Genomic DNA, 24,059 nt, shown 5'->3' with positions numbered 1-24,059 from the left:
CACCTGACGGTACACAGGACCCTGCCTCCCTTCATCCTCTGTAAATGCCTAACACTCTCTCCACCACCCCGTAGCCCTCCCGGAATTCGAACTCATGTCTGACTGCACCAGGCGGCCTTCATGTAGTCCTCAGACACACTGCACATGCTCACTTGTGGGGCTTATGCCTCATTGTGTCACAGTGCCCCACTGGCCTTGGCATCTGTCCTGTTATTAAACAGTCACCACCTCCCACACACGAGACTCCCCCTGACTGGGTCCCAACAGCAGAGCTGTGCTCTCCAGGCACTGCCGGGTATGTTTGGACTTCAGCTTTCATCCAGAAATTGGCAGGAGTTAGCCATGACAGGACAGACGGGCAAGAAGTGTGCCCTCTGAGCCCACGACTCACTGGGCATACACCAGGTACTTTATACCCACGTAATCCCCACAATCAGCCGGAGTAGCAAGGAAGAATGGTCTCATCCCCCCATTTTACGGGAAACTGAAGCCTGAGAACTTCCATGAGGCTGGTGAGAGGAATTTCTTTCAGCTCCAAATGCCAGTTAAGACAGTATTTCTTGTGAGGACCTGTCAAGCCTCTTCCCCCTTATCAAAGAAATCCTGGGGTAAATCTATTTCCCTTTTCACTCATCTGCCAGGAAGCCCAGAGCTGGATTTGCAGGCCGATTTCTATAACTGCAGAGCCCCAGGACCAACATACCTGCTTTCATTTTTCCACCTAGAATTTTTTCTGTTTTATATTTTCTTCGCCTCTAATTTTGGAATGTATTAAATATACTCTTATAGCTTCATATGTGTTCTTGTCACTGAATAACCAAAAATAAACAAGGAACCACCAAAAGTGAGACCCTGAGAGGTTAGGTGGGTGTCCCAGGTCCCACAGCAGGCCTGGCGGTGTCACCTTCTTCCTCCCCTCCTCAGCCAAAAGCAGTTTCTGAGCATTTGCTTCCTGCCAAGCACAGGGACAGGTCCTGTGATAGCCACACTAACTTCCCAACACAAGGTAACGCTTACAGCAGCACATACTCTGTCCCAGGTACTGCTTCCTGCATTTACACATATTGGTTCTCAAGACAACCCTGTTAGGTAGATGCGATTATTATCCCCATATCACAGAGGAGGAAACTAAGGCACAGAGAAGTTAAGTAACTTGCTGGATGCTCACAGCTAGTAAGTGTCACAGACAGGACTGGAAGGAAGGTTCTGGGCCTGCCGTCCACGCTCACTGTGGTGTTGTCAACTGAGTCACCAGATCCCTCATTTTACAGATGAGTCAAGGTTCCAAGAGACAAAGGGATCACCCTAGCCTGGACTTTGACTCTCCAGTCTGGATGGCTGCAGATGTAGAGAGAGAAGCCAGTGGCTCCAGAAAGCCCCACTCTCAACATCCAGCCAAGGCAAAGCCATGCTTCTGGAAGCAAAGGTCCAGGTCCACTCCTGCCAGAGGTGCACAAGGAGGCTGACAGGCTGAAGCACAAGGACTGGAAACCTTCTCAGTCTCCAAGGCCACCTTAGCCGCCCCTCCACCACCACCATCACTGCCCTGGACCCCTGTGTGGTGGGGCAGGCATCGCAAGCCAGCGGCCCCCACATGGGGAGCTGATAAACACACTCTTCCTAGCTCTACTGGTGCCTGAACCCCCAGTTCAACCAAAGACAGTATGGAAATGAGTTCTGAAGCATGAAGACCCAGGTTCAAATCCCAGCTCTGCTAGTAGCTGTGAACCTCTCAGGTAAGGGTGAGCCTCTCTGCAAAGTAGGGGATTAATGCCACCACCTTGCTGGATGTCTGTGGACACTGGCAGAGACCACTGGCCCTGTGCCCACACTCCCAGAATAGACGCGTTGCTATTTCGGTGCTGGCCTCCAGCAGCATCCTGGCAACTCCTTCCAGGGCATCCAACAGGAGATGACAGAGGGAAGGAGAGGGCAGGGAGGTTTGCTCCAACTTATCTCATTTAGGACATGCTTTCTGGGACAAGACTGAAAAAATAAAATTAAATAATAAAATATGAGGTTGGATAAAACCCAAAGTCAGGATTGATTTTGCTAGAACTACTCGGTCCTACCTCAGGCAGAGAGGAGGGCTAAGGGAGTTCCCAAGGGTCACCCCACCGGTGGTGGGCATCTGTGACATCCCCTGGCCATCAGCAACAAGATGGGCTGCCGGCCATGTGATGCATCCCAGTTGCCGTGGTTTCTGTTTTTTCTGGGGCCCGGTACAGAGGAGTATTTGCTATACTCCGACTTGGCAGTCACCTAGGCCCCTGCACTGTCCTTGGCTGCACTCAGGAAGAGCCTGCATGCATAGAACAGGCACTAAGATTAACTCCGCCCCACAGGGGCTCAGTCCAACCCAGGGTGGATGGGACCAGGCCCCCATTTTCAGATGAGAAAACCAAGGCTTGAGGCTGGTGGCACTTGCCTGGAGGTTCATGGTGATGTCATAAGGAGCAGGAATTCAAACTTGAATTTGTCTGACCTGTCCCATTTTTCCACTTCTGTGCTGGCTCATTTATGATCAGGCCTTTCTAAAACTGCACCGTCTGATATGCCTTGAGAGAGCCTGCTGAAGGCTCAGGGACATCGAAGGCAGCTCACGGGAGTAAGTAGGTGGTTCCCCAGGGGGCTGGGCACTCAGGTCCCCACCCCAGATCTGATACCATTCTCAGTTCATGGTTCAAAGATCACTGACCAACAGAACTAAATACAAACCCTTACTTAACCCAGCACCCTAGACCTGCCTCTCAATCCTATACCTATGACTTCTCCCTCACTGCCTCCTTGTCATTTCCGACGCCCAAATCCCTCCTCTTCCACAGGATTTCCTGGGTGCCTACGTGAGCATTAATCTCTCCCTCTTCCCAAAGGCCACCAAGCCCAGCTACACAATGTATAAGTTGCCCATGGAAAGGTCTCTCACCACCTCCCTAGTGAAACTGTGTCACATGGGGGCTGCTCAAGGGACATCTATGAACCCAAGTTCCTTTCGCAGCCCAAGCATGCTGACACTTAGAGGGAACTGGCACATCAATGGGTGCTTAAATGTGCCAAGTCTCTCCTTCCACAGGACCTTTGCACATGCTGTTCTCTCTATCTAGAATGCCTACCCTGCCCCCACCACCTAGCAACGCGTCTTCCTGTAACTCCTGAAGTCCTTTCTGACCCTCCGTTACCTGGCCTCATAGCACTTGTGCAGCTCTCCTGACCAACCTTGTCATGCTCCCATTTTGTGTTCCATTATGTCATTATAGGTCTCTTGTTCACCCTGGAGTTCCTGCCACAGTGCCTGGCACACAGCAGGGGCTCCATAAAGGTTTGCTGCCAGCCATGATAGATTATAAAGATGAATGCAAGTCCTCCCGTTTCTACACATGGGCCCTCTGCACAGTGACGTCACTGCTCCTCTTATCAAGAGATGGAGTCTTTCTTCACACCTTGAAGGTGGGCTTAGCCATGTGACTTTATGCGGTCACTGAGACAGCAGCAAGTGTTTCATAAGGAAAAACTTGAACAGCACTTGTGAACTAGAGCATCTTGTCTTGCTGCGCCAGGAGCCCTGAAGCGCTAAGTGAAGGAGCCTGAGCTGGCCTGCTGGAGGAAGAGGTTTTGGGGAAAGCCCAGCCAACATTCAGCCAGCTCCCGGCCAGCAGCCTGCCAACCACCAAACAGGTGAGTGTGGCCATCCTAGATCATCCAGCTGCTAGATAAATGACCGACTGATCACAGATGCAGGAGGGAGCCCCGCAGAGACCAGCCAGCCCATGCCCAGAGAGTCTTCAGCTAACCCACAGATTGTGAGCTAAACAAAACAGTTGCTTTGAAGCACTAATCTTAGGTGGCTTTGTATGCAGCAACAGACAACTGATACAGGAGCTAAGAGAAGAGCATTGGCCACGATACGCTCACAGCCAAAGAACAAGTGTGTCTGGTCTATACAACATCAAGCTGAGAACAACAAATGCCTCTTGGGACGTAGAAAGCAGCTAAAACCCTGGGTTTGAGCCCTACTGGCCTATGACCTTGGTTTGAGCCTGGACAAGGCAGGCACTCACCTCTGTCTGTGCAGTGGGAACAACACATCCTACTCCAAGTCTTCTAGGTTGAGATGGTTTGAGTCTAAGCAGGGAACACATGTAAAAGGGCCCCTCAAAGGAAGCTAAAGATACTTTGCATATGGTGCAGAATAAGCATCATGACTTCAGAGCTAGACAGATTCTGGTTCGTGATCCATTCTGCTACCTGCATGCTGTGTGACCTTAGACAAGTTCTCTATCCGAGCTTCTGGTGTCACCTGACCAGGTGTCAGGTGTCTGTGACATGGCAAAAATAATATGTACCTTGCAGGACTCTTGTGAGGGTTAAGTAAAACAGTATACATAAGACCCCTGGCACATAGTATGGATCCAGTAAATAGTAGCTCCTCCTCTGTCCCCACCCCCACTTAGCGGGTACCTCTCACACCACTCCCCTTGCCACCCAACTTGGCAGTAACAGTTTCCATGTTTGATATCAACATCTTGTGCCAGGTGCCAAGTTGTGACTGTAGCTTACATAACATCCAGAGAGAGAGAGAGAGAGAGGTTTACATGAAGAATGAGAAAGAGCTGGGTATTGCCAGATTCTACTGGGGGAGAAAAAACTCGGGCCACGGATAAGAGAGTAAAGAAGGCTGAAGATGATTCAGACCTGAATCCTCAGCCTTAAAGTCTTGACACACCCGAGCCCACATCTACCTTCATCTGGGATAATTGTCTGTGGTCCTTCCTCCCTTTGCCTCCAAGGCACGGGGTGTGTGGCCTGGGGCTGGCCACGCAGGAAGGAGGGAGGCAGGAAGGGGGGCTTGTCACAGAGGCAACCAGCTCTTCCCTACACTGAGACTGCTGGGTAGCAGTGTTATTCCAGGCCTTCCGTCCCACAGAGCGCCTACAGCAAAAGCGGAAGCCCCTCTGCCCCAAGGACCCCAAATGCCCAGAAAATGGTCTACAGAAAGGGTCGAGGATGGACTCCACCCCACCCCACCCCACCCCACCCCACATGCACATGTACACACATAGACACACACACGCACGCACGCACGCACACACTGATGAATAAGCTGAATCAGGGAAGATAGATGCACCAGGAAGGGCCCCAGAGCAGAGGGGCACAACACTGGCTCACTCCCCTTGCACACACCACGCCTGCCCCAAAGCCCTCTGCGGATCCCCCCTATAGGCCCCAAACTCCAGGGCCTGGCACTCAATGCCCTTCCCAAGTTGCAGGTTTTGCCTCTTCTTCCACACAAGCCTATACCCATCCAGACAGCTCTGCCATAGTTCCCTAAGCCACTGGTCCCTCTGGCCTTGGTCACACCCCCTCCCTGCTTGGTGCAGTCATGGAGGCCAAAAATGGGGGTCCTAGCTCACAGGTTTGGGTTCCAGTCCCAGTGTGACCAGGGCCCAGTCACCACACTCCTGGTGCCTCAGCTTATCTGCACAGTGGGATCAGCTTCTACTCCAAGTGTGGTTGCAAAGAGTAAATAAATAATGTAAGTGAAATACCCATCCCATGATAGATACTAAATTAATGGCTCTTCTGCTCTCCCCTCCTCTATAGGTCCTCATCCTATCCTTCTTGGAGGTCCTGCCTAAATGCCTCCCTCTGCCAGGAAGTCCTCCCTGAACACTACAGGTCTCAGGGATTCTCTCTCTCTCTCTCCCTCTCCTCCTCCCTCCCTTTATCTTCCCTTCTCCCACCCTCTTCCCTCTCTTTTTCCTCTCTCCCTCCTCCCCACCCCTTCAGCTCTGAAGTAAGAGTTGTCTTATCCTGTACAGAGCCCCACCTATCTGCCCATCCCTACCTGCAGGCTCCATCACAACCTAAGGACAAAGACCAAGGACCAATCATGAGCAAAACCTTGTGAGGCTGCAGCACAGTGCCCAGAGAGCAGAAGTGGCTTACCCAAGGTCGCATAGCAAAATTCAAACAAGAGCAAACAGTCCTGCCTCCTTGTCCACACTCTCAAGGCTATCAGCCAAGGATACAGTGTGTGGATACTGATGGGGTCTTACCCAGATCTCCCTTTTCAGCTCTGTACCCATCCCCCAGTAAATGAGTGCTAATGTCCCTTCCTCTGCAGAAGAGCCCTTGGCTGATAGGAGAAAAGCATAGGAAGCATATCACCCCTCCCCCACCCCTCCCTGAGGAAGCCTATGGCCAGTGACCAACTGACAAGGGTGTGCAAAAGGCCACCCCCAGCCCTGACCTCAAGACGGGATCAGCTCTGTAGTGCCACTCTTGCTCCAGGGTTCCCCGCAGGATCAGGCTGAAGCAGGTCTCCAGCTGAGACCACCTTCTTGCTCCCCTCCTCCCCCAGGCTTGTCCTGGGCCCCCATGACCCTTCTCAGGAGGGCACCCCACTGGATCTCTTTGATAAGCATCCTTGTCTCAGGCTCTGCTTCTTGGGAGCTCAGCCTGACACAAAGGACTTGATTCTCAAATTGTGGTCCGCTGACCAGCAGCCCAGCATCTTCCAGACCTTGTTAAGAGCTGAAAAATCTCTGGCCCTACTCCAGGTCTCCCAAATCTGGATCTGCATTTTAACAAGACTCTATGTGATCTACATGCACGTTCAAGTTTTGAGAAGCTCTGGCTTAAGGTAGGTAGTCACCAGCCAACTGCGGGACCATCCAGCAAACATGGTATTAACACGCGCCCATCTGTTACAGCAATTATACAGCTAACGTGGGCATTATCCAACCCTGATTATTGACTGTGGAGGTGAGCCAGCTAATGTGGACATAACCACCCCACACACCAGTGTGTTATCTCCATGGCCCACCCTCTGGTGAGTGTGAGTTACAACATTAGCAAGATACAAGCTCCATGTCCTTCTGGCCTGAGCTCCAACCCCACACCCTACTTGGTCACCAGAATTCTGTTTCTCTTTGGAATGAGTCGAGTGTCTGCATTAGTCAGTTAAAGCCTTTGCCTCTACCCCTTCTTGAGGGGACCGCACCCCTAACACCAGACAGCGAAGAAAAGTTCCCCAAGGGCACCCCTGCAGAAGATGCTAGAAAGAGGGGAGGCTAGGATTCTCCAAGATCCTGGTGGGTAGGGAGGGGGAACAAGGCCATGGATGTCTCTGCCCTGGAAGAAGCAAATTCCTGGCCTGCCCTGAGTCAGAAACCCCTCTTCAGAAGCCCCATCCAGCCACCCCAGGGTATGAGCCCCCTCATCCTGGTGTGAGTCCCTCAGAGACCCTCTAAGGGGTTGTCCATGACCTTTGCAAAACTAAAGGCAATAACCAAGTCCTATGTGCTGAGCAGACCCCAGGGCCAGCCCCGGAGACTGCAATAATCCAGACGTGTGTTTGGACAGGAACACCCTGCAAAGCTCCGTCAACTCTGCCTGTTGCCTGAGGAGGGAAGCGCTTCACCTTTTGCTAATCGTCCTAATTCATTTTTTATTACTAACTTTCCTGTTTTCTATTTGCCATCTGATTGAAGATATTACCAAAGGCATTTAAACAGCATCAGACCGTACCGCAATGGCAAACATAACTCTTTTTATTGAAATCTGCATTAATATACATATAATTCCCTGATCACAAAGACCTCATGGTCCACATGTTACACCCTAAGTGAAGGCAGGTTTGACAAGAGGCATATACACAATTGAAGGTTCCTCAAAAGACGATAAGCCGCGTCAGAAGGGTGGGACAAAATGGACGCTTTCTCTTGCTGCTAGGGAATGTGGATGACTCTTCTGGAAAATGACATGACAATCCAAATCAAGAGCCATAAAAATGTTCACTTTGGGTTCTACTTTGGCCCACAGCCAACAGCCTGGGTCTTTCTGCAATGGTGTGAATGTTCTGTATCTGCACAGCCCAGTGGCTATCAAGCACTAGTGTGACCTAGGAGTTCAATTTGATTTGATTTGATATTGAATTTAAATAGCCACATGTGGGGGCGCCTGGGTGGCTTGGTCGGTTAAGCGTCCGACTTCGGCTCAGGTCATGATCTTGCGGTTTGTGAGTTCAAGCCCCGCGTTGGGCTCTGTGCTGACAGCTCAGAGCCTGGAGCCTGTTTCCGATTCTGTGTCTGCCTCTCTCTTTCTGACCCTCCCCCGTTCATGCTCTGTCTCTCTCTGTCTTAAAAATAAATAAACGTTTAAAAAAAATAAAAAATAAATAGCCACATGTGGCCAGTGGCTATCATGTTGGACAGTGCAGGAAGCCATCATCGAGTCTCTCCTAAACAATAGGACCTGCATCCACTCTCGCCCTCATCCAAAGTTTTCCCCAGAAGACAGCCGCCAAGATTCTTCTAAAATGCAATACACCTCAGCTCCCGCTGCCCTTTGATACAAAGTCCAAGCTCCTAGACATGGCCTTCAAGGCCCTATCTCCTGGGGACAGGGAGCATCCCACCTCTCAGGGAGCCTAAGGTGTTCCAGGTGTTGAAGGGGCAATGACAGCGGCACAGAGAACAGCAGTAAAGACCTGGGGTGGGGGGGGGTTGGCCCTTGAGAAGAAACCTAGAAGACACATGGGCAGGAGTTTGCCAGGCAGGTGGGAAATGCCCAAACCAGAGGCAGAGCAATCAGAGCTGCTCCCACAGACCCCCGTCCTTGTGAAGCTGATATTCTAGCAGTGGGGGTGGGACATAAACAAGAAATGCAAGTTATGTTCCATGAAAAGAGAAAAGATGAGACAGGTAAGGGGTTCCTGGAGGACCCGGGTGGGGCAGAACAGTCTGCACTGAATATTCAGAAAGGAAAGGACCCAAATCAACACTGTTCTTTCGTCTGCACGGTGGGGTCGTGGCAGGGGATCTCCCCCATTCCCTAAACGTTTGGGCAGGTAACATAATCTTTATAATTTACAGTTTAATAAAAAGAAGGGGGTCCTCCCTTCAGGAGAGAAGTCACCCAAAATTCCTGCTTGCTCAACAGAAACGTTCCCACGAGCTGGAGATTGTGCTATCTCTGAAGGCCAGGCCCACCGTGCCCCAGATACCCCAACCCAGGCAACAGGGAGTGATACCCTCCCCTTGAAAGCGGCAAGGTCACCACCGGCAGGGAGATGGGAGGCGGACAAAACAGGGGGCTGAGGTCTACCAGCCCTTGCCCCAGAGAGCCAAGCATTGATTAAAATCCAGACGATTTTAAACGTCATCCCTCTTGACTTACACTTCAACTTTCTTTCTTGGGCTCAGCTGGAGGGGAGGGTGGCATGTGGTAACAGTGGGAATTCACATTTATTAACAGTTGCAGGCTGGGGCGCCTGGCTGGCTCAGTCGGAAGAGCATGCGACTCTTGATGTCGGGGTCGTGTGTTCGAGCCCCATGTTGTTGTGTAGGGATTACTTTAAATAAATAAATAAATAAATAAATAAATAAATAAATAAATAAATAAATAAAAAAAAGCTAAAGCAAAAAACAAACAAACAAAACGCTTGCAGACCCCAGACACTGCCTCTCACGTTTATATGTTTAATCCTCCTGACAACAATATACACATAAGACATGTAAAGGCCCAGAGACAGCGAGTGACTTATTCTTGGAAACACAGCCTAAGTTATGTTATAGTGGCCATCTCTAGAAAACATAACCTCCACACTGACTCATATATTCTTTCAACAACTTTTTATTGAGCACCTACTTTATAGCAGACACCATACTGAGGTGCTGGGGACTCAGTGGTAAAGAAAACAAACATGACCCCCAGTGGTCTGAAAGGTGGAACAGACACTCAAGTAATCTCATAGACACATTGTGCGATGGGGAAAAAATACACTAGAGGCTGTGATGGAAAATAATGGGATAACCGCAGTGATTAGAAGGTCAGAGTCTTTGAAAAGGCGAAAAAAAATGAGTAAGAGCCAGTCATGTGAAGAGTGAAGGCAAGAACATTCCAGGCAAAGGGAATAGCATTTGCAAAGCCCCTCAAGCTAAAAAGAGCATGGTAGGGGAGACTGGAGGCATGAGGGGGCTGGAAGCAAGAAGGCCAGGACGGCTAGAATGAGGTCAACCATGGGGAGGTTGTCTTTGCTCACCACCGTATCCCCAGCACAAAGTCTGGTGCCTCAGACAGAGCAGCTGGGAGTAAGGCTGGAAAAGCAGGCAGGGGCTAGATCACACCAGGATTTATGGGCCCCCCCCAAAAAAAAAAGGTATTTGATGTTATCTACACACCAGAGGGAGCCACTAGGAGGTTTTAAGCAGAGGTCTGATTTAGGTTGGTAAGAGTTCACCAAGCTGTAACAGAGAGCCGTTGAGTGGTTTCACCCAGAGAAATGACAGGATCCAATTTACACATCAGAAAGATCTTGATCATGGCCGGGATAACTCCTCAGCTCATCCTAATGTGACTTGTGGTCACTAGATAGTAAATATCCCCCAAAGCTAAGCATCCCCAGCTCGCGTGTGGGAGGGGGCCGCCTTTCAGAAAAGCAAGACAAAGCAGCAAATGACAGGATGTGTTGACAGAGCATCAGACGGGCACAAGGCTGTTGGCAGATGGAAAATTGTCCCAGAGAACGCCTCAACAGGGTCGTGGCTTATTGTTAATGTCGAGCCATTAGGAAAACACAATTATGTGCTTCACTGATATTCTAAGACATAATCTGAGACAGAGCGCAAACGTTTAGTGCTTCATCCAAAAAAGAGGTAAGACAACTAACAGAAGAGTCACTGGAGGAGAAGCTTGCATTGCACAGGTGGGTGGCCAAGCCCTCCAGGTTGTTTGTTTGTTTGTTTCTCCTTGTCTCGTGTCTCTCATTCAAAGTCAGAGTTTGGCTCTTAGGCATCCATAGACAGATTTGGAAAGGGAATTAAAATTAACCTATCCCGGGTGCTTAAGCAGACCTTATTATCTCATTTAATTTCATAAGCAGGAATCTAATCCCATCCCAAAATGGTAATCCCCATTTTGTAGATGAGGAAACTGAGGTTCTGAGATATTAAGTAGCTTTCTAAATGCCCTCGTTTCCCTCTTGAGCTTTATCTCTTGACACTCTCAACCCCTTCTACGCCTTTGTAAATGTTGTTCTTTCTATCTGGAATACTTTTCTCAACGTTCTTCACCTGGCCAATTCACCTTCAAGCATAGACCAGGTGTCCCCCCTCCTCTGGGAAGCCTTCCCTGACCACCTCAGCCTGGCCTGGTAATCCCACACCCATTTGGAATTGCTTATCTTTGCCTATCTCTCTAATAAGACTGTGGCTCCTCAAGGGTTAAGGACCAGGTCTTAATCACCTGTTCCTGCCTAGCATCTACCATAAAGCCCTGCAGACAGCAGTCAGTGAATGTTCTTTGCATGGCTGAATGAATGAATGAATGCACTCTTAATAAGTTGCAAAGCCGGGATTTGATCCCAAGCCAATTTGACTCCACAGGATATCTCTTGGCCAGAGTTTATGTCTGTGTCTTATACAGATCAATCAGAAAACATAAACAAGCATGGAATATATCATAACCATACTCAGGACTTCATTCATGGCTCCAAAAGAGATGCCGAAAAGCACCACTTCTCTGGGGAAAACAGGATGATGTATGTGGGGTAGAGGGTTAAGCAAATCCTTTTCCCTTCTGCAAGAGAATTTCACCTTTGTTAATTGTCTAGCATAACTCCCTGGAAACCTGATTAAAGTAGGATGTTAACTATGTTACTAGGCAACTCTGCTTATGGTACAAATGACCCCTGACTGGTAAACTGTACCTGGACTGGAAGTAACTATAAATAAATTATAAATATCTGATAAAGAAACCAAACTTTAGATTTTCCTGAGTGCAGTGACTCTTATAACTGACATGCCCCCTTGCAAGAAACCCTCGAACTAAAGGCTATGGAATTGCTACAACAGATATGGGTCATTTGAGGAATAAGTCTTGTGAGCAGGGTGACTTCCAAACCTACCGGTTGTGGGTCTCATTCCCTTGCACCTAAACTAAAACCCGGGGGGTGGGGAGGCAGGTAACAGAGGAGCTGGTGGCTACCTCCATGGACTAAGGCAGAGACTGTGGCTAGAACTACTCCTGCAGAAGAGGAACAGATCCTATGCTCTGCTGGCAGGTGGCTCCTTCAAGGAGACAGGAACCAAGTGTCGCCCATGTGTGTCTTGTGAGTCTGAATGTTTAATTGAACCTCATCAAGTCCCTGTGGGATATACAACCAGAAATAAGGGAACTGATACGGAGAGAAAGGAAACCATCCCAACCAAAACCACCACTACACCTATTCTGAACGGGAAAGCTCCTGAGACTCAGCCATTTATAAAAGACAAAAAAAACCTGGGATGGAGCCTATGTTCGCTGTCCTACAGAGGGCCCAGATGACCTGAATGGTACTAGGCAGCAGGAATGAGGGAGGTCATGTAAATCATGGAGGCCTCACCACAAACCTGAGATGGAAGTGTGGTTATGTGAGAACACAGGAGATCAGAGAAGTTAAGTGACAGGTACAAAGTCACACAGCTTGTAAGCGGAAGGATAGGAAGCCAGGCACTTCCGCTGAACTCAAAGTCACATTTGAATCCACTGATTTTGCAAAACAATTAACTTACAGCTCAGGTGAATGAATAGAATAGAAAAAAGCATGGGGGTTGGGGTGAAGGGACTCCTTAAATAATGTAGATACCACCCACTAGGCACTCAGTAAATATCTGCAAAATAAATGAGCAAAAAAAGGCCCAGCTTCCATATTCCACATTATCAAGTTCAGTTCAAGTCAAAACACAGCAAAATGGAACAATAAAATTTATGCATGAGATTGACCCTGGGTTATACTACTGAGTTGGATTCATTTCCAACAAGTTTCTAAATCATTTCTGCAAATGAGGCCCAACTTCGAGATAAGCACGTTTTAATTAGCTGTAATATGAAGGCATTCTATTACCAAGGGATGTTTGAAGTTGAAAACCAAGGCAGAAGGCCCAGCTGGGAATCCCCTGGCCCCTAGAAGAGCCAAGGTGTCAACAGTAAAACCAAGGGGCAAGCTGATCCACTCTTCCATCCGTGCAGAGGGCAGGAGCTCCACCCGGCACCATGGAAGCTGCAGGAGAGAGGAGGAGAGAGAACACACTCTGAACTCCAGCTCTGCCAACCAGCTCCTCTGCTGCCTTGTGTAACGTGATCTACTTGGATCTCAGTTTTGTCACCTACAAATGGGGACACACGTGCCTGGCATAGTTAGGAGGCTTAATGAGATGGTACGAGAATGAGCCTGAGATGGGTAAATGCTCAGCAAATAAATCTGCACTTATTTCTACTCTACTTTCCTTCATAAAATAGCACAAAATTTAAAAAATAAAAATCAGTGAGAGGGGACTTTTTGTTCAAGATGCCAGAAGGAGCACACACTTTCTGCCTCTTTTCTAAATAACACTAGAATAGAAAAAAAAAGATATACACACATATAACACATATATTCATAATTCTTATATACACACATTAATATTCATAATTCAGACAGATAGATGGATTAAAGTGGAGTAACTCCAAAGAGCTCCCAGAAGAACACAAGAAAGGGCTGGGGATCAGAAACACCAAGAGTGCCAGGCAGTAAGAAGTCAGACTGACAATGAAAGCCTATCAGCTCCGAGGCACCAGCACACCAACACAGTCCTTTGGGAAAACTATTATCCTAACTGAACCCCAGAAGATCCCCGAAGAGAAGCAGCAGGGACTGGAAGCCCTGGGCCAGGGATGTACCTGGACCTTTGTGTCAGCTTAACAGACCTCACAAAAGCTGACTGTAGGATCTGCCTCCAGCCAGGGAGGAGAATTCCAATTAAATGAGAGATCTGCCTCAGGGAATCCCCACTGTGGGTAGGCATGAGGCAGGAGAAACAAAGTGTACCAGTACCCGTGGGTAACTGCTGGTCTACATGGGAAACAGATGCCCCCAACCTCAAGTGAACTTGTCCCATGTGCTAATAGAAGTCCCCAGCTTCAAGTATCCACACACAAACCACATCCAGGGCACCTAAAATCAACTTCACATTGCTTACCCACAAAACTGTGGATTTCACAGGCATTGAGGAAACTTACAACTACAGAGCAGATCAGTCTAGACCTCTGTTTACAAGTAAATGTCCATCAAGAATCACCAGACATGTGTAGAAAATATCAGCATAAAAAGAGGCCTAAGGTGAAGAGAACTAACCACCAAGAAAACAGAGTTAATGCAGGAAACAGAAGATAACTTAAAAAAAAAAAAAAACAACTGTATTATAATCTTCAAAAAGACTCAAGATATTCACATATCCATTTTATAAAAGGAATGGGGTACTCTGATACAAGATCAATCAAGAAATAATACAAAATTCTGTGAATGAAAAAGTGATTACAGAATAGAGACAATAAACTTATTAGAAGTAAACTGAAGAGTAGTGATGACTAGAAGTACCTCCACCCAATACCCTCAGGGGTTAGCCCTAGGGAGTAGGGCAGGGAAGGCAGTGGGGAGAGGGGATGAGAACGAGCAGGACCCCCATGTTTTCCTTTATATTCTACCATATTTCTGTGTATCTTACAAAGAACAAAAACAAATTAAAAAAAAAAAAGGTGGGACTCAAGATCAAGTGGGAAAATGACAGAAAAGCAAAATGAAATTGGGAGTTAATAAGCAAAAGACGTGTGTGATATCTATCCTATGTTATAGCTACAGATGATCTGCTCATTTACCTCTGAGCTTCCTGGGAGCTCAGAGAAGGTGAAGACAATGGGGATAGGACAGCCATGGACAAGGGCTGACACTGAGGCAGGGGCCAGGTGAAGAGCCTCTTATTGAAGCTGTGACAGGACTCCAGCCCAAGGAGAAAGCCACTGTCCCCTGCCCAGAGCTGACTCCCTGAGGCATGGCCCAGAAGTTTCTCAGAAATCAGTGTGGAGTCCTCCCCGCCACACAGGAAAGTACGTGACATCTCAGTAATAGAATCTCTTTGGGCCCTAGAAAATCCCATTAATTATAATTTTTCTTCACTCAGACCTAAGAAGCAATTATCCTACAGTTCTCACTCACATCATGAGATAAGGAAGAATCTTCAGCAAGTGACTCAAAGTCTCTATAAATCATCAACATGCTGGCCCTTGATTTCCTGGGAACCAAGAGAAGGATGAGTTTTCTCCCTATGTTGCATCTCCCTGAAACAGGCACTATAGTGCTCCCCTTTCTATGCATTCATGCCCAGCTGATGGGGATGTCCCAGCTGTAGCCCCCACTGGGAACCTCTCTGCTATACGGAGCCACCTGGGCCAAGGAGATGCCCTACAGCTAATGACTGCTTGTTGCAAGAACCAAAGACACAGGTAGCCCTCCTTGCCCCAGTTTGAGACAACGCTACAAAGCCACTCCAGATTAGTGACCATGCTCCAGACCAGCTTCTCCCTCCATACAATCATGCTTCCCTTACTTCCTTACAGGTACACTTCCTGGGAACTTCCCCCCAAAAAAACTTTCCACAGGCAACCCTCCATCTCAGAGTCTGTTTCCAAGAAGCCCGATGTAAGACTCTCCAAGGTGCAGGAGACTCTCCCCGTAACTACAGAGGGCCTAAAGAAGGCAGGGGTCTCTGGGATACCTGACTGTGTCTGAGCCAAGGCCACATGGCCCAGTCCAACAATAAGTTCCCAGCAACATCAGCATCACTTGTTATTAGCGCTGCACATTTTCAGCCTCTCCCCAAACCTCCTGAGTCAGAACTTCTGAGAGCAGCACCTAGCAATCTGTGTTTCAACTGCCCTCTGTCCAGGTGATTCTATTGCACTAAAGTTTGAGAAGCAGAGCCTCTATGACTACTGGGTGAAATGAAACACAAGTCATTAAACTTTTCCATCAGCAGAAGACCAAGGGACAGCTGCTGATAACAGCCTGATTCAGCAACATGAAGCATTCCATACTCTGCTCCACACCTCTGGCTCCAAGGCACTCCTTTACTTAAAACCCAACCAGCTGGGATGTGACACCCTTTATGACAATCTCTGCTGGTGTCTCAGCTCCCCTGTAGGCAGGCCTCCCTGCCTTAGGCTACAGTATCCCCAAATCACCCTCCAGGCCCCCTTGCAATAATTGCTCTCCCCTCTGCCCAGGACACTGTTCCAAGAATTCTACATGCCCCCCACATAGCCCGCCTGGCATATCCTGTAAGACTCTGCTGTATGAGGCCTTCCCACAGCCCTGCCACATCCCCAGACAATTATATATTTAATTATGACTCTGCATTTTAAGCCATGTTACAGACCCACACAGCCTTTCATCTAGCAAATAAAAGTTTCCCGTTAAGTGGCTGAGCCTTCAAGACACGGCTGCATCCCCTGGCACACAGTAGGCACACAATAAAAACCTGCTAAACATCTGAGAAGCCCAGCAGTAAATGGGTAATTACATAGTGAAAAACCACAGTCTTGTTGCTCATTCTAGCAGGACCAGAAGTTTGTTGTTATACAGTGGCAAGTTTAAGCATCAGGATAATTGATCAAAATTTATTATCCTGTGTTATACAGCATGTTTTCACTAAGAGATAAAATTACAATTTACCACGACTCATTAAGTTAATAATTATTTACCATATGTGTTTATTGCTGCTCCCAAACCACACTGAAAAATCACTATGCAGGTTTTTGGTCCATGTAAATAGGATGACTGCCAACCACGTGGGCACAGAATTTACTGACAGGGAGACACAGGACTAAAATACTGAACAGAAAGCACAAGCTCTAAAGCTCTGTCACTCTCATCCCCATCACTTTCTAGTTTACCTGTGTCACATTTTCCAGGCCAATGGTTCTCAAACAGGGGCACTTCTGCTCCTCAGGAGACACTTAGCAAAGTGTGAGGATATTTTTGGCTATCACGACTACGGAGGAGAGGCTGCTGGCAGTGGAAGCCAGGGATGCTACTACACATCCTATAACGCGCAGGACAGCCCCCCAAACAAGGAATTATCAGGTCGGAAGTGTCAACAGTGCCGAGGCTAGGAAACACCGTTCTAGATCAAAGGGAACTTCCATGTCTGTTTTTTTAATCTGAGCTTCGTAGCAGCAGTATGAGGAAGGCATTACTGCCCCCTTGTACAGATGAGAAAACTGAGACCTGCAGCAGTTAAATAATGTGCACGAGGTCACCAGCCCACTCCAGAGAATGGTGAGGCTGTAATTAACCAGTCTTCTCTGCCTGATGAATCCAGCTCTGCTCCCACACAGATTCAAAAAGGAAACAGAACACAAGGAAATGAGCAGCGCCTTATCAATTCATTATGCTGAGCAGTCCAGTGAGAGACGGCCTCAAACCAGATGCAGGAAAAATCAGATCCAGAGACCCAGGAATGGAAACACCTGATGTTAGGAAGACCCTTCCCCTGCAGCAGCTGGGATTGGTCAGTCCTCCAGCATCTAGTGCTGAAACAGGTTCCTCCAGCTTTTTGACTTTCAACTGTGCAGCTCTTTATGAATAGAAATGAAAACATTTCCTGCTGGGGCCACATGCTATATATGCATGATCTCCAACCTCAAGGCAACCCCATAGGGGAAATGTTGCTGTGCCCATTTTGTAGATGAGGAGACTGAAGCACAGGGAAATAACTGGCCTATGCTGATGATGGTGAAGGCAGCATTCAAACCCAGTTCCTCTGGGTTCCAGAACTTACACTGCCTTCATATGTTGAGACTAGTTCTAGGAAATCAGAAGCAAGATAGCTGACCCTATGGAATCACAAGGGGCCAGCAGTCCTTAAAGGGGATTCTTGGGACAGGGGTGAAGTGTGGGGCCCTGTCCTGTATGCATAGTCTCAACTGCTCTTCAGGTTTACTGACTGCCCTCTGTGCTGGGCTCTGTACTCCAGGCCTACTTGGGTAAGCTCTTCTAGGAATGACCAGTCAGCCAAAAGAGTCTTGGCCCCTGCCCTGCCCTGGATTTGATGGCTCACTAAATCTTATAAGAGCCAAACAGATGCTAAGTGCCTCAAGCTACAGGGGACAACTGGTGAGCCCTGAATTTATTCAGTCAGTCTGTCAGTCAGCAAATATTTATTGGGCACCTATGTGCCAGGCCGGCTCTAGGAATACAAAAGTGAAAATAGACACAGTGGTTCCTGCCCTCTGAAGCTTATGAGGGCCCATCTCCTCAAAAAGCATCATTCTCATCCTTCTTAGGTATACCACACTCTACAGTCACAAAGGCCATACCCAGCCTTCATTCATTATATCTCCACACCACAGCTCTCCTTCTCACTAGACCGATGTTTGCTGATTTGCTTGCCCTTTGCCAAGAGGGGAACAGAGGCCCAGAGAAGGGCACTGTTATGCTCAAGGTCACCCAGGAGACTGGAGGCAGCAGTGCCAAGCCTGGGCTGTGGCTCCTGACATTCATAAGGTACAGGAGTTTTGGTGTAAGGACCCTTCGAGACAGACTAGGGGAGGGGCTACAGAAAACACATTTAGGTGAAAAGTAGAAGAGCTTCCTAACAGCCTCCAGAGTCCCCGGGACCAGCCATCTCAGCTCAGAGCTCACCTGGCTCACAGCCACCTGTGCCCCTGCACAGAGAAGCAGTGGGACCTCATCCACCAGAAACACAGAGCAGGACTAATAAACCTCAAGTACAGGTGAGGCGGAGACAGCAACCCCGCTTCGTGGATCTTCATCCCAAGGAGACTCCAGTGATTCACTAGCGGAGCTTGTGTTTATCCCCATCAAGATATAAGATGCTGTGCCCGGGGCTGTGTGGGTGGGAAGTTGCATCACTCACCCACCAGCACATACTTCCTGAGTAGTTATGGGTCAGGCATGGTGCCAGGTGCTGGGAGCCCCACAGAAACCTGTACACAAACAACCAAACCACTGCTACATGAAGTGTGGTCGCTGGACCGCCCGGCACATCACCCTGGAGTTCATTAGATGTGCAATTCTCACAAAAAGGCTTATGTAAAAATGTTCACAGAGGCTTTATTTACCACAGCCCAACCAGGAAACAAAGCCAAACATCCATTGGCAGGTAAACAGATAAACCAACTGAGCCATAGGCATACAATGTAATATTTCTTAGCAATAAAACACAACTCTGGATATACACAACACAGATGAATCTTGACACTATGTCAAGAAGCTAAAGGAAACCAGATGCAAAACTGTACATGCTGCCCATGAAATTCTAGAACTTAAACATACTTAGTACACTTAAACTGAACTTAAATAAAGTGCTGATAACAGAAATCAGATAAGTCATTTCCTATAAAGGTGGGGATGAAGAATGTAGGCTGGAAAGGAACATAAGGGAACTTTCTGGGGCATGGAAAATGGGCTATATGGGGATTGGGATCATGGTTACATGGGTGTTTACATTTGTCAAAACTCTTGGAACTGTACACTTAAAATTTGCATTTAATTTTATGTCAATCATATCTCAGTAAAAAAAAAAAAATGAGCTATAAGTCATGTACCCTAGGTCACAAAGCCACAACTAGAGATTTGAACCCAGGTTTGCCCAATTCCAATGACCTGTTTACACGAGTCTGCCATAGCTGAGTGGGAAGCCCTAAGCAGTGCCCTCAGCCAGGTAAAGTGCCTTGCCAAAATCAGAACGAAGGCACCTCACATATACCCTAGGAGGAAGTCACAATGCACTCCCCACCCCTAAACCATGGCAGAGACTTGAGGGCCACAGAAGTGTCAAGCTGGGAGTCAAGAAACTTGGGCTCAGGCCTCAATTCTGCTCTTCACATGCTATGTAACCTGTGAGTACACTACTCTGTGACTCAGCTGCCCCTTCTGTGAAGCAGGGGAGAAGGAGAGGATCAGTGGGGCCACAGATCCTGGGAGCCACAGGGCCACAGGCCCCTATGCTCACCAGGCACTGTTATTACATGAAATGAGTAATGTGCCCGCCTCATGTCTGGTAAGCTATTTTTCAAATGCATGCTAATATTACTGTGATTAATAAAATAACATCTATTTCAAAGCAAAAATGAAACCATAGCAGCTTTTGCCATTATGTATTTTCTCAAACAAAAGATACCAAAAGAACAGCCACTGCTCATGACTTTGGTTTAAAGTGGCTGGAATCTCTGTGTAGAGGATCACTAAGGGGACAGTCACCAAGGGAACAGTCGCCAAGGGCCCTTCCAGGTCATCTGTCCCATGGTTATCAAGCATCACTTGGGCAAAAGCTTGCCCTTGTGTTTCGCAGGCCCAGCTCCCCGTGGAGGCGAGCCTCCTATGTGGACTGCCAGGGCCAAGCCCCCAGTGTGCAGGCTGTGTCCTAGCTTTGCAGCCCAATTCACAGGCTCCAAGTGTGGTCATGGCTGTGCCTTGGGCCTTAGTTTCCCCTCCAGTTCTGATAGTGATCAGCTGTACGAAGGGAGCCCGGGCAGTCCCTCACCATCAGGTCCCGGCCACAATGTGCTCCACCTCCAAACCACCGGCACTAAAGGTGACTGCCCACTTGACATCTGCTACCAACAGGCATCTGACCCACCCGAGCTGAGCCAAGTGACTTCCCCGGCCTCATCCTGACACAAGCCTGAAGCCTGAGAAGCAGGGCTCACATCCAAGTACAAGGTCAGACCTTTCTCTCACCTATCTTAGTGGCCCAGCTGCCACCCTCCTTCATCTGGACATGCGCTTAGCTCTGGTCCAGGGGTCCTAGGTCACAGACTTTAGAAACCAGAATCACCCGGCTTCTCATTCCCTGAGCGGTTCTCTCCCTGGCCGGGTTTCACACTGGTTCTTGGTGCTGAGTCAGAGCTTTGTGGAGTTATCCGAGTAAAGCTGGGGCCTCAACTAAGTGCCAAAAGGCCCCCCCTCAGAGGTCCCCCCAAAGGCCCACATATGGGACCACCCCACTCTGTAGGGATTTACAGAAACACCACCCCAGAAAGGAGCACTCCAGGCTAACGGTCATCCACCCATCCAGACTCTGAGGCACAAATCCTGCATCCCCTGAGCACACCCTGAAACCACGGACTGGAACCTTGCCAACTTGATATTCAAAAAAGTAACAAAGCCACGGGCAGAAGACAGACCAACTGCCCCCTCATCCAACGGTGTTCTTCTCCCTCAAGACTCCACTTGCTACTTGTAATCAATTTTCCCTCCATCCGACTGGAAATAGCCCCAGAACAGGCCTTCTCTTAAAGACACCATCCCCCTCTCCCGCTTCTAACTTTGCCAGTCACCGGACAGAAGATAATCACACCCACCTCCTGGGAGACCTCACTTCTCCCCCACCTCGTCCCCACGCCGCCGCCCAGGTCCTGGCGGCCCAGGACCCCACTCCCTCACCCTGGGCGAACTGCGGAGGGCTTTGCCCTGCGACCCTAGAAACCGCTCCCCAGCGCCCGAGGACGCGCTCTGCGAGGCCCAGCCCACAGACTCCGCGGTCCGCGCGGGGCCGCCCCCTTCCCGCAGCACCCACACAGCAAGGGGCTCGGTCAGGAGCTCCGGAGGTGTAGGCGGAGGCCGAGACCCCGGGAGGGCCGCCCAGCCGACCACCGACGCGCACTCACCACGCAGCGCCGCGGGGCCCGTGCGTCTGCGGTAGGGCCGCGGGGAGACCCACGCGCGCCGTTCAATCCGGGCTCCGAGTGACGAAAAGCCGCTCCCGGCTCCGGCCCCGGACCAACGCGCCGACCGCCGGACGCACCCACCGTCGGGCCTGCTAACTAAGTTTGAAAGTTCCCTCCCCGGCTAGGCGAGAGACGGGGACGGCGCCGCCGCACCTCAGCGTCCCGGGCCGGCCTCCGCCTGGGCAGCGGGGGTCGCACGCCCCTGGTTCGGGGAACCGGGCACGCGAGCTTCCATCGGGAGGACGCGCCAGGACAGCACAGCGGGGACCCGGCCGCGGGCTGGGGCGGCCCTCTCGGGAAAGGCCGGGGGTGGGGGCGGCTGGCCGTCACCGCAGGCCCCAGCCTGGGGGCGGGGGGCGGGTGGGGGGGGGGGTGGTGAGGACTCCCGCTCACCGTCCCCGGGAAGCGACAGGCCTCGATTGGCCACTGTCAACTCGGAATCCCAGGCCCCGCCGGGCGAGTGACGGCCAATTAGTGAACGGCCAATTAGTGCGTCTGGGCGCCGGGAAGTTGAAGCCCCGACGCGCGAGTTGGTAACCGGGGTGAGGGCTGGGGCGGCGCGGAGGCCGGGTGTGACCGCGTGTGGCTGTGTGGTTCTCGGGTTCACCGTGCATGGGTGGCTGTGCGTGACAGTGCGCGCCCGTGTGAGTCGTGGGGAGTGTGAGCGTGTGACTGTCGGAGCAACTTCTTTGTGTGCCTGTCCCCAGTTGTGGCTGGGTGTGACAGGCGACCGGGGGCATGAATCAGAGTGTGTGGCATCGTGCTGTGTGGATGGGTGACTTGTGTGTGTCTATGTGACAGCGTGCGTGGGCGAGTGACTACATGTCATTGTGTATCAATGACTGTCAGGGTGACTTGCGCGGGACGGTAAGACAGGTGCAGGGCTGTCTGTGTGTGCGACAGTAGGTCCCCGTGTGTCAGCCTGGGAATGAGCGTGAGGCTGTCAGGGGGCCGTGGGAGGGCGTGTCACTGTGTCATCGTGTGAGTGGCCGTCGAGGTGACTCTTGCCGGTGAACGGAATAACTCGGGGCCGGAGGGTAACGGCGAACGTATCGGTGTGACCGGCATGTGCCCGTCGGCGGGGCGGATGCGTGCGGGTCCCCCGCGCGCTGGCACCGCCGGCACCTCCCCCCGTGGGTCTCCGACAGTGCCCGGTCCCGAGCCGCCAGGTGTCTCCTGCCCCGCGCTCCAGCCCGGGACGCTCCGGCCGCGGCGCGGGGTCCGAAGGCGCGGGCAGGCCGCGCCCGCCTCGGCGCCCACCCCCGGCCCCCGCCTACCTTGCCGCAGTGGTAATAGTCCAGGTGCGCCAGGCCGGCCGGCTCGGCCCCAGGCCGCGCGCCCACCGCGGGCGCCGAGGGGTACAGGCGGACGTCCATGGCGGGCGCGGCGGCGGCGGCGGCGGCTCCCGCGGGCAGTGCCTGGGCGGGCGGCGGGTGGGAGCCAGTGTGCGAGCGGGTGTGCGAGCGCGGGGGGCGGGCCGGGGGCGGGGCCCGGCGGAGCGCCCCGCCCCCGCCCCGCCCGCGCGCGCTATTGTTCCGGCCTCGGGCGCCGCGGAGGGCCGGGGGCCCGGGCCCAGGGGAGGGGGGCCCCCTCCTTCGGGCCGGGCCGCCGCGGGGTCCCCCGCCTGGCCCTGCACCCCTGGGGGTCCGGGAGGGCTGCGCGCCTGTCCAGACGGCCCTTTCCCGTCCCGCCTTTCGCCACCAAGGGCGAGGGGAGGGAGAAGCCCGGTTGATACCCCTCCCCAGAAGTGGGACACTGCCCACCCTAAATAATTAGGGCGTGGGGGCGGGGGAGGAAGGCGGTGACAGGAACACTTTCGAAGATGGGTGCTGCCTTGCCCGGGGGACCAGGCCCAGCGCCTGCAACTGATCTTAGGATGGCTTCCCTCCTTGTCCCACTGATCCTGAGTCACTGCCGTTGGAGGTCTGGGAGTTGCTGCTGTTAAACTCTCACTTTACCTATGAGGAAACTGAGGCAAGGACGGTGACTTCAGTAACGGAGCTCCAAGTGTGTGGGCCCACGGCCCCCAGAGGATCCAGGTCTGAGACAACCGGGAGAAGGCAGAGGACCCTGACCCGTTTAATGATAGTAGAGGGAGGGCCACAGAGATGGCCTAGAAGCTGAAGTCCTGAGGACGGGTCCAGAATTTACCCCTCCACCCCTACCCCAAGGTCTCCTGAGAACAGAAATGGGATGGCTCCCATGGTGGAACAGAAAGGTGAGGGAAGCAGGCTCCTCTCCCACAGAAGAAAAGCTCCCTAACTCTTCACATCACAGGCAGCTGGCCTGTTGCTCCTCCCCTTCTCAACCAAGAATTGTCTACACTGGCAGTCTCTATTCCCTCACCTCTACCGACTGGTGCACCTCTACCGACTGGTGCACTGGTTCCTGGCTCTGACACACTGGGATGCCGGGAGCCAGAAGCGGGTCACAATGATATTGTTGGATGGCAGCTGGACATTTGATGCTATTTGGAGAAAAGCGAGTGAGCCTGTTGCCTGCTCAGGAGA

At 50.9% G+C, this 24,059-nt stretch overlaps 1 protein-coding gene across 4 annotated transcripts in view; it reads right to left on the bottom strand.

Annotated features, from left to right (window-relative positions):
* The window catches only part of TOX2 (TOX high mobility group box family member 2), a 135,466-nt gene extending 112,491 nt beyond the window's left edge, over nucleotides 1-22,975 (bottom strand). The window contains exon 1 of one of the 4 annotated variants that reach the window (XM_086702269.1): nucleotides 22,827-22,975. In XM_086702269.1, the coding sequence (XP_086558395.1) occupies nucleotides 22,827-22,925 (99 nt within the window). In that variant the 5' untranslated portion in view covers nucleotides 22,926-22,975. Of the gene's footprint in view, nucleotides 1-12,886; nucleotides 13,049-21,489; nucleotides 21,647-22,826 lie in introns of those variants that run through there. The other 3 variants (XM_086702270.1, XM_086702272.1, XM_086702268.1) reach the window with 3 other exon arrangements.
* Nucleotides 22,976-24,059: the final 1,084 nt, after the last annotated feature.

This window comes from Puma concolor, chromosome A3, assembly GCF_028749965.1.
Source record: "Puma concolor isolate L17-30 chromosome A3, mPumCon1.1.hap2, whole genome shotgun sequence".
Classification (NCBI taxonomy): Eukaryota; Metazoa; Chordata; class Mammalia; order Carnivora; family Felidae; genus Puma; species Puma concolor.
Note: the sequence above shows the minus strand (reverse complement) of the source record. Positions and strands in the feature narration are given on the sequence as shown.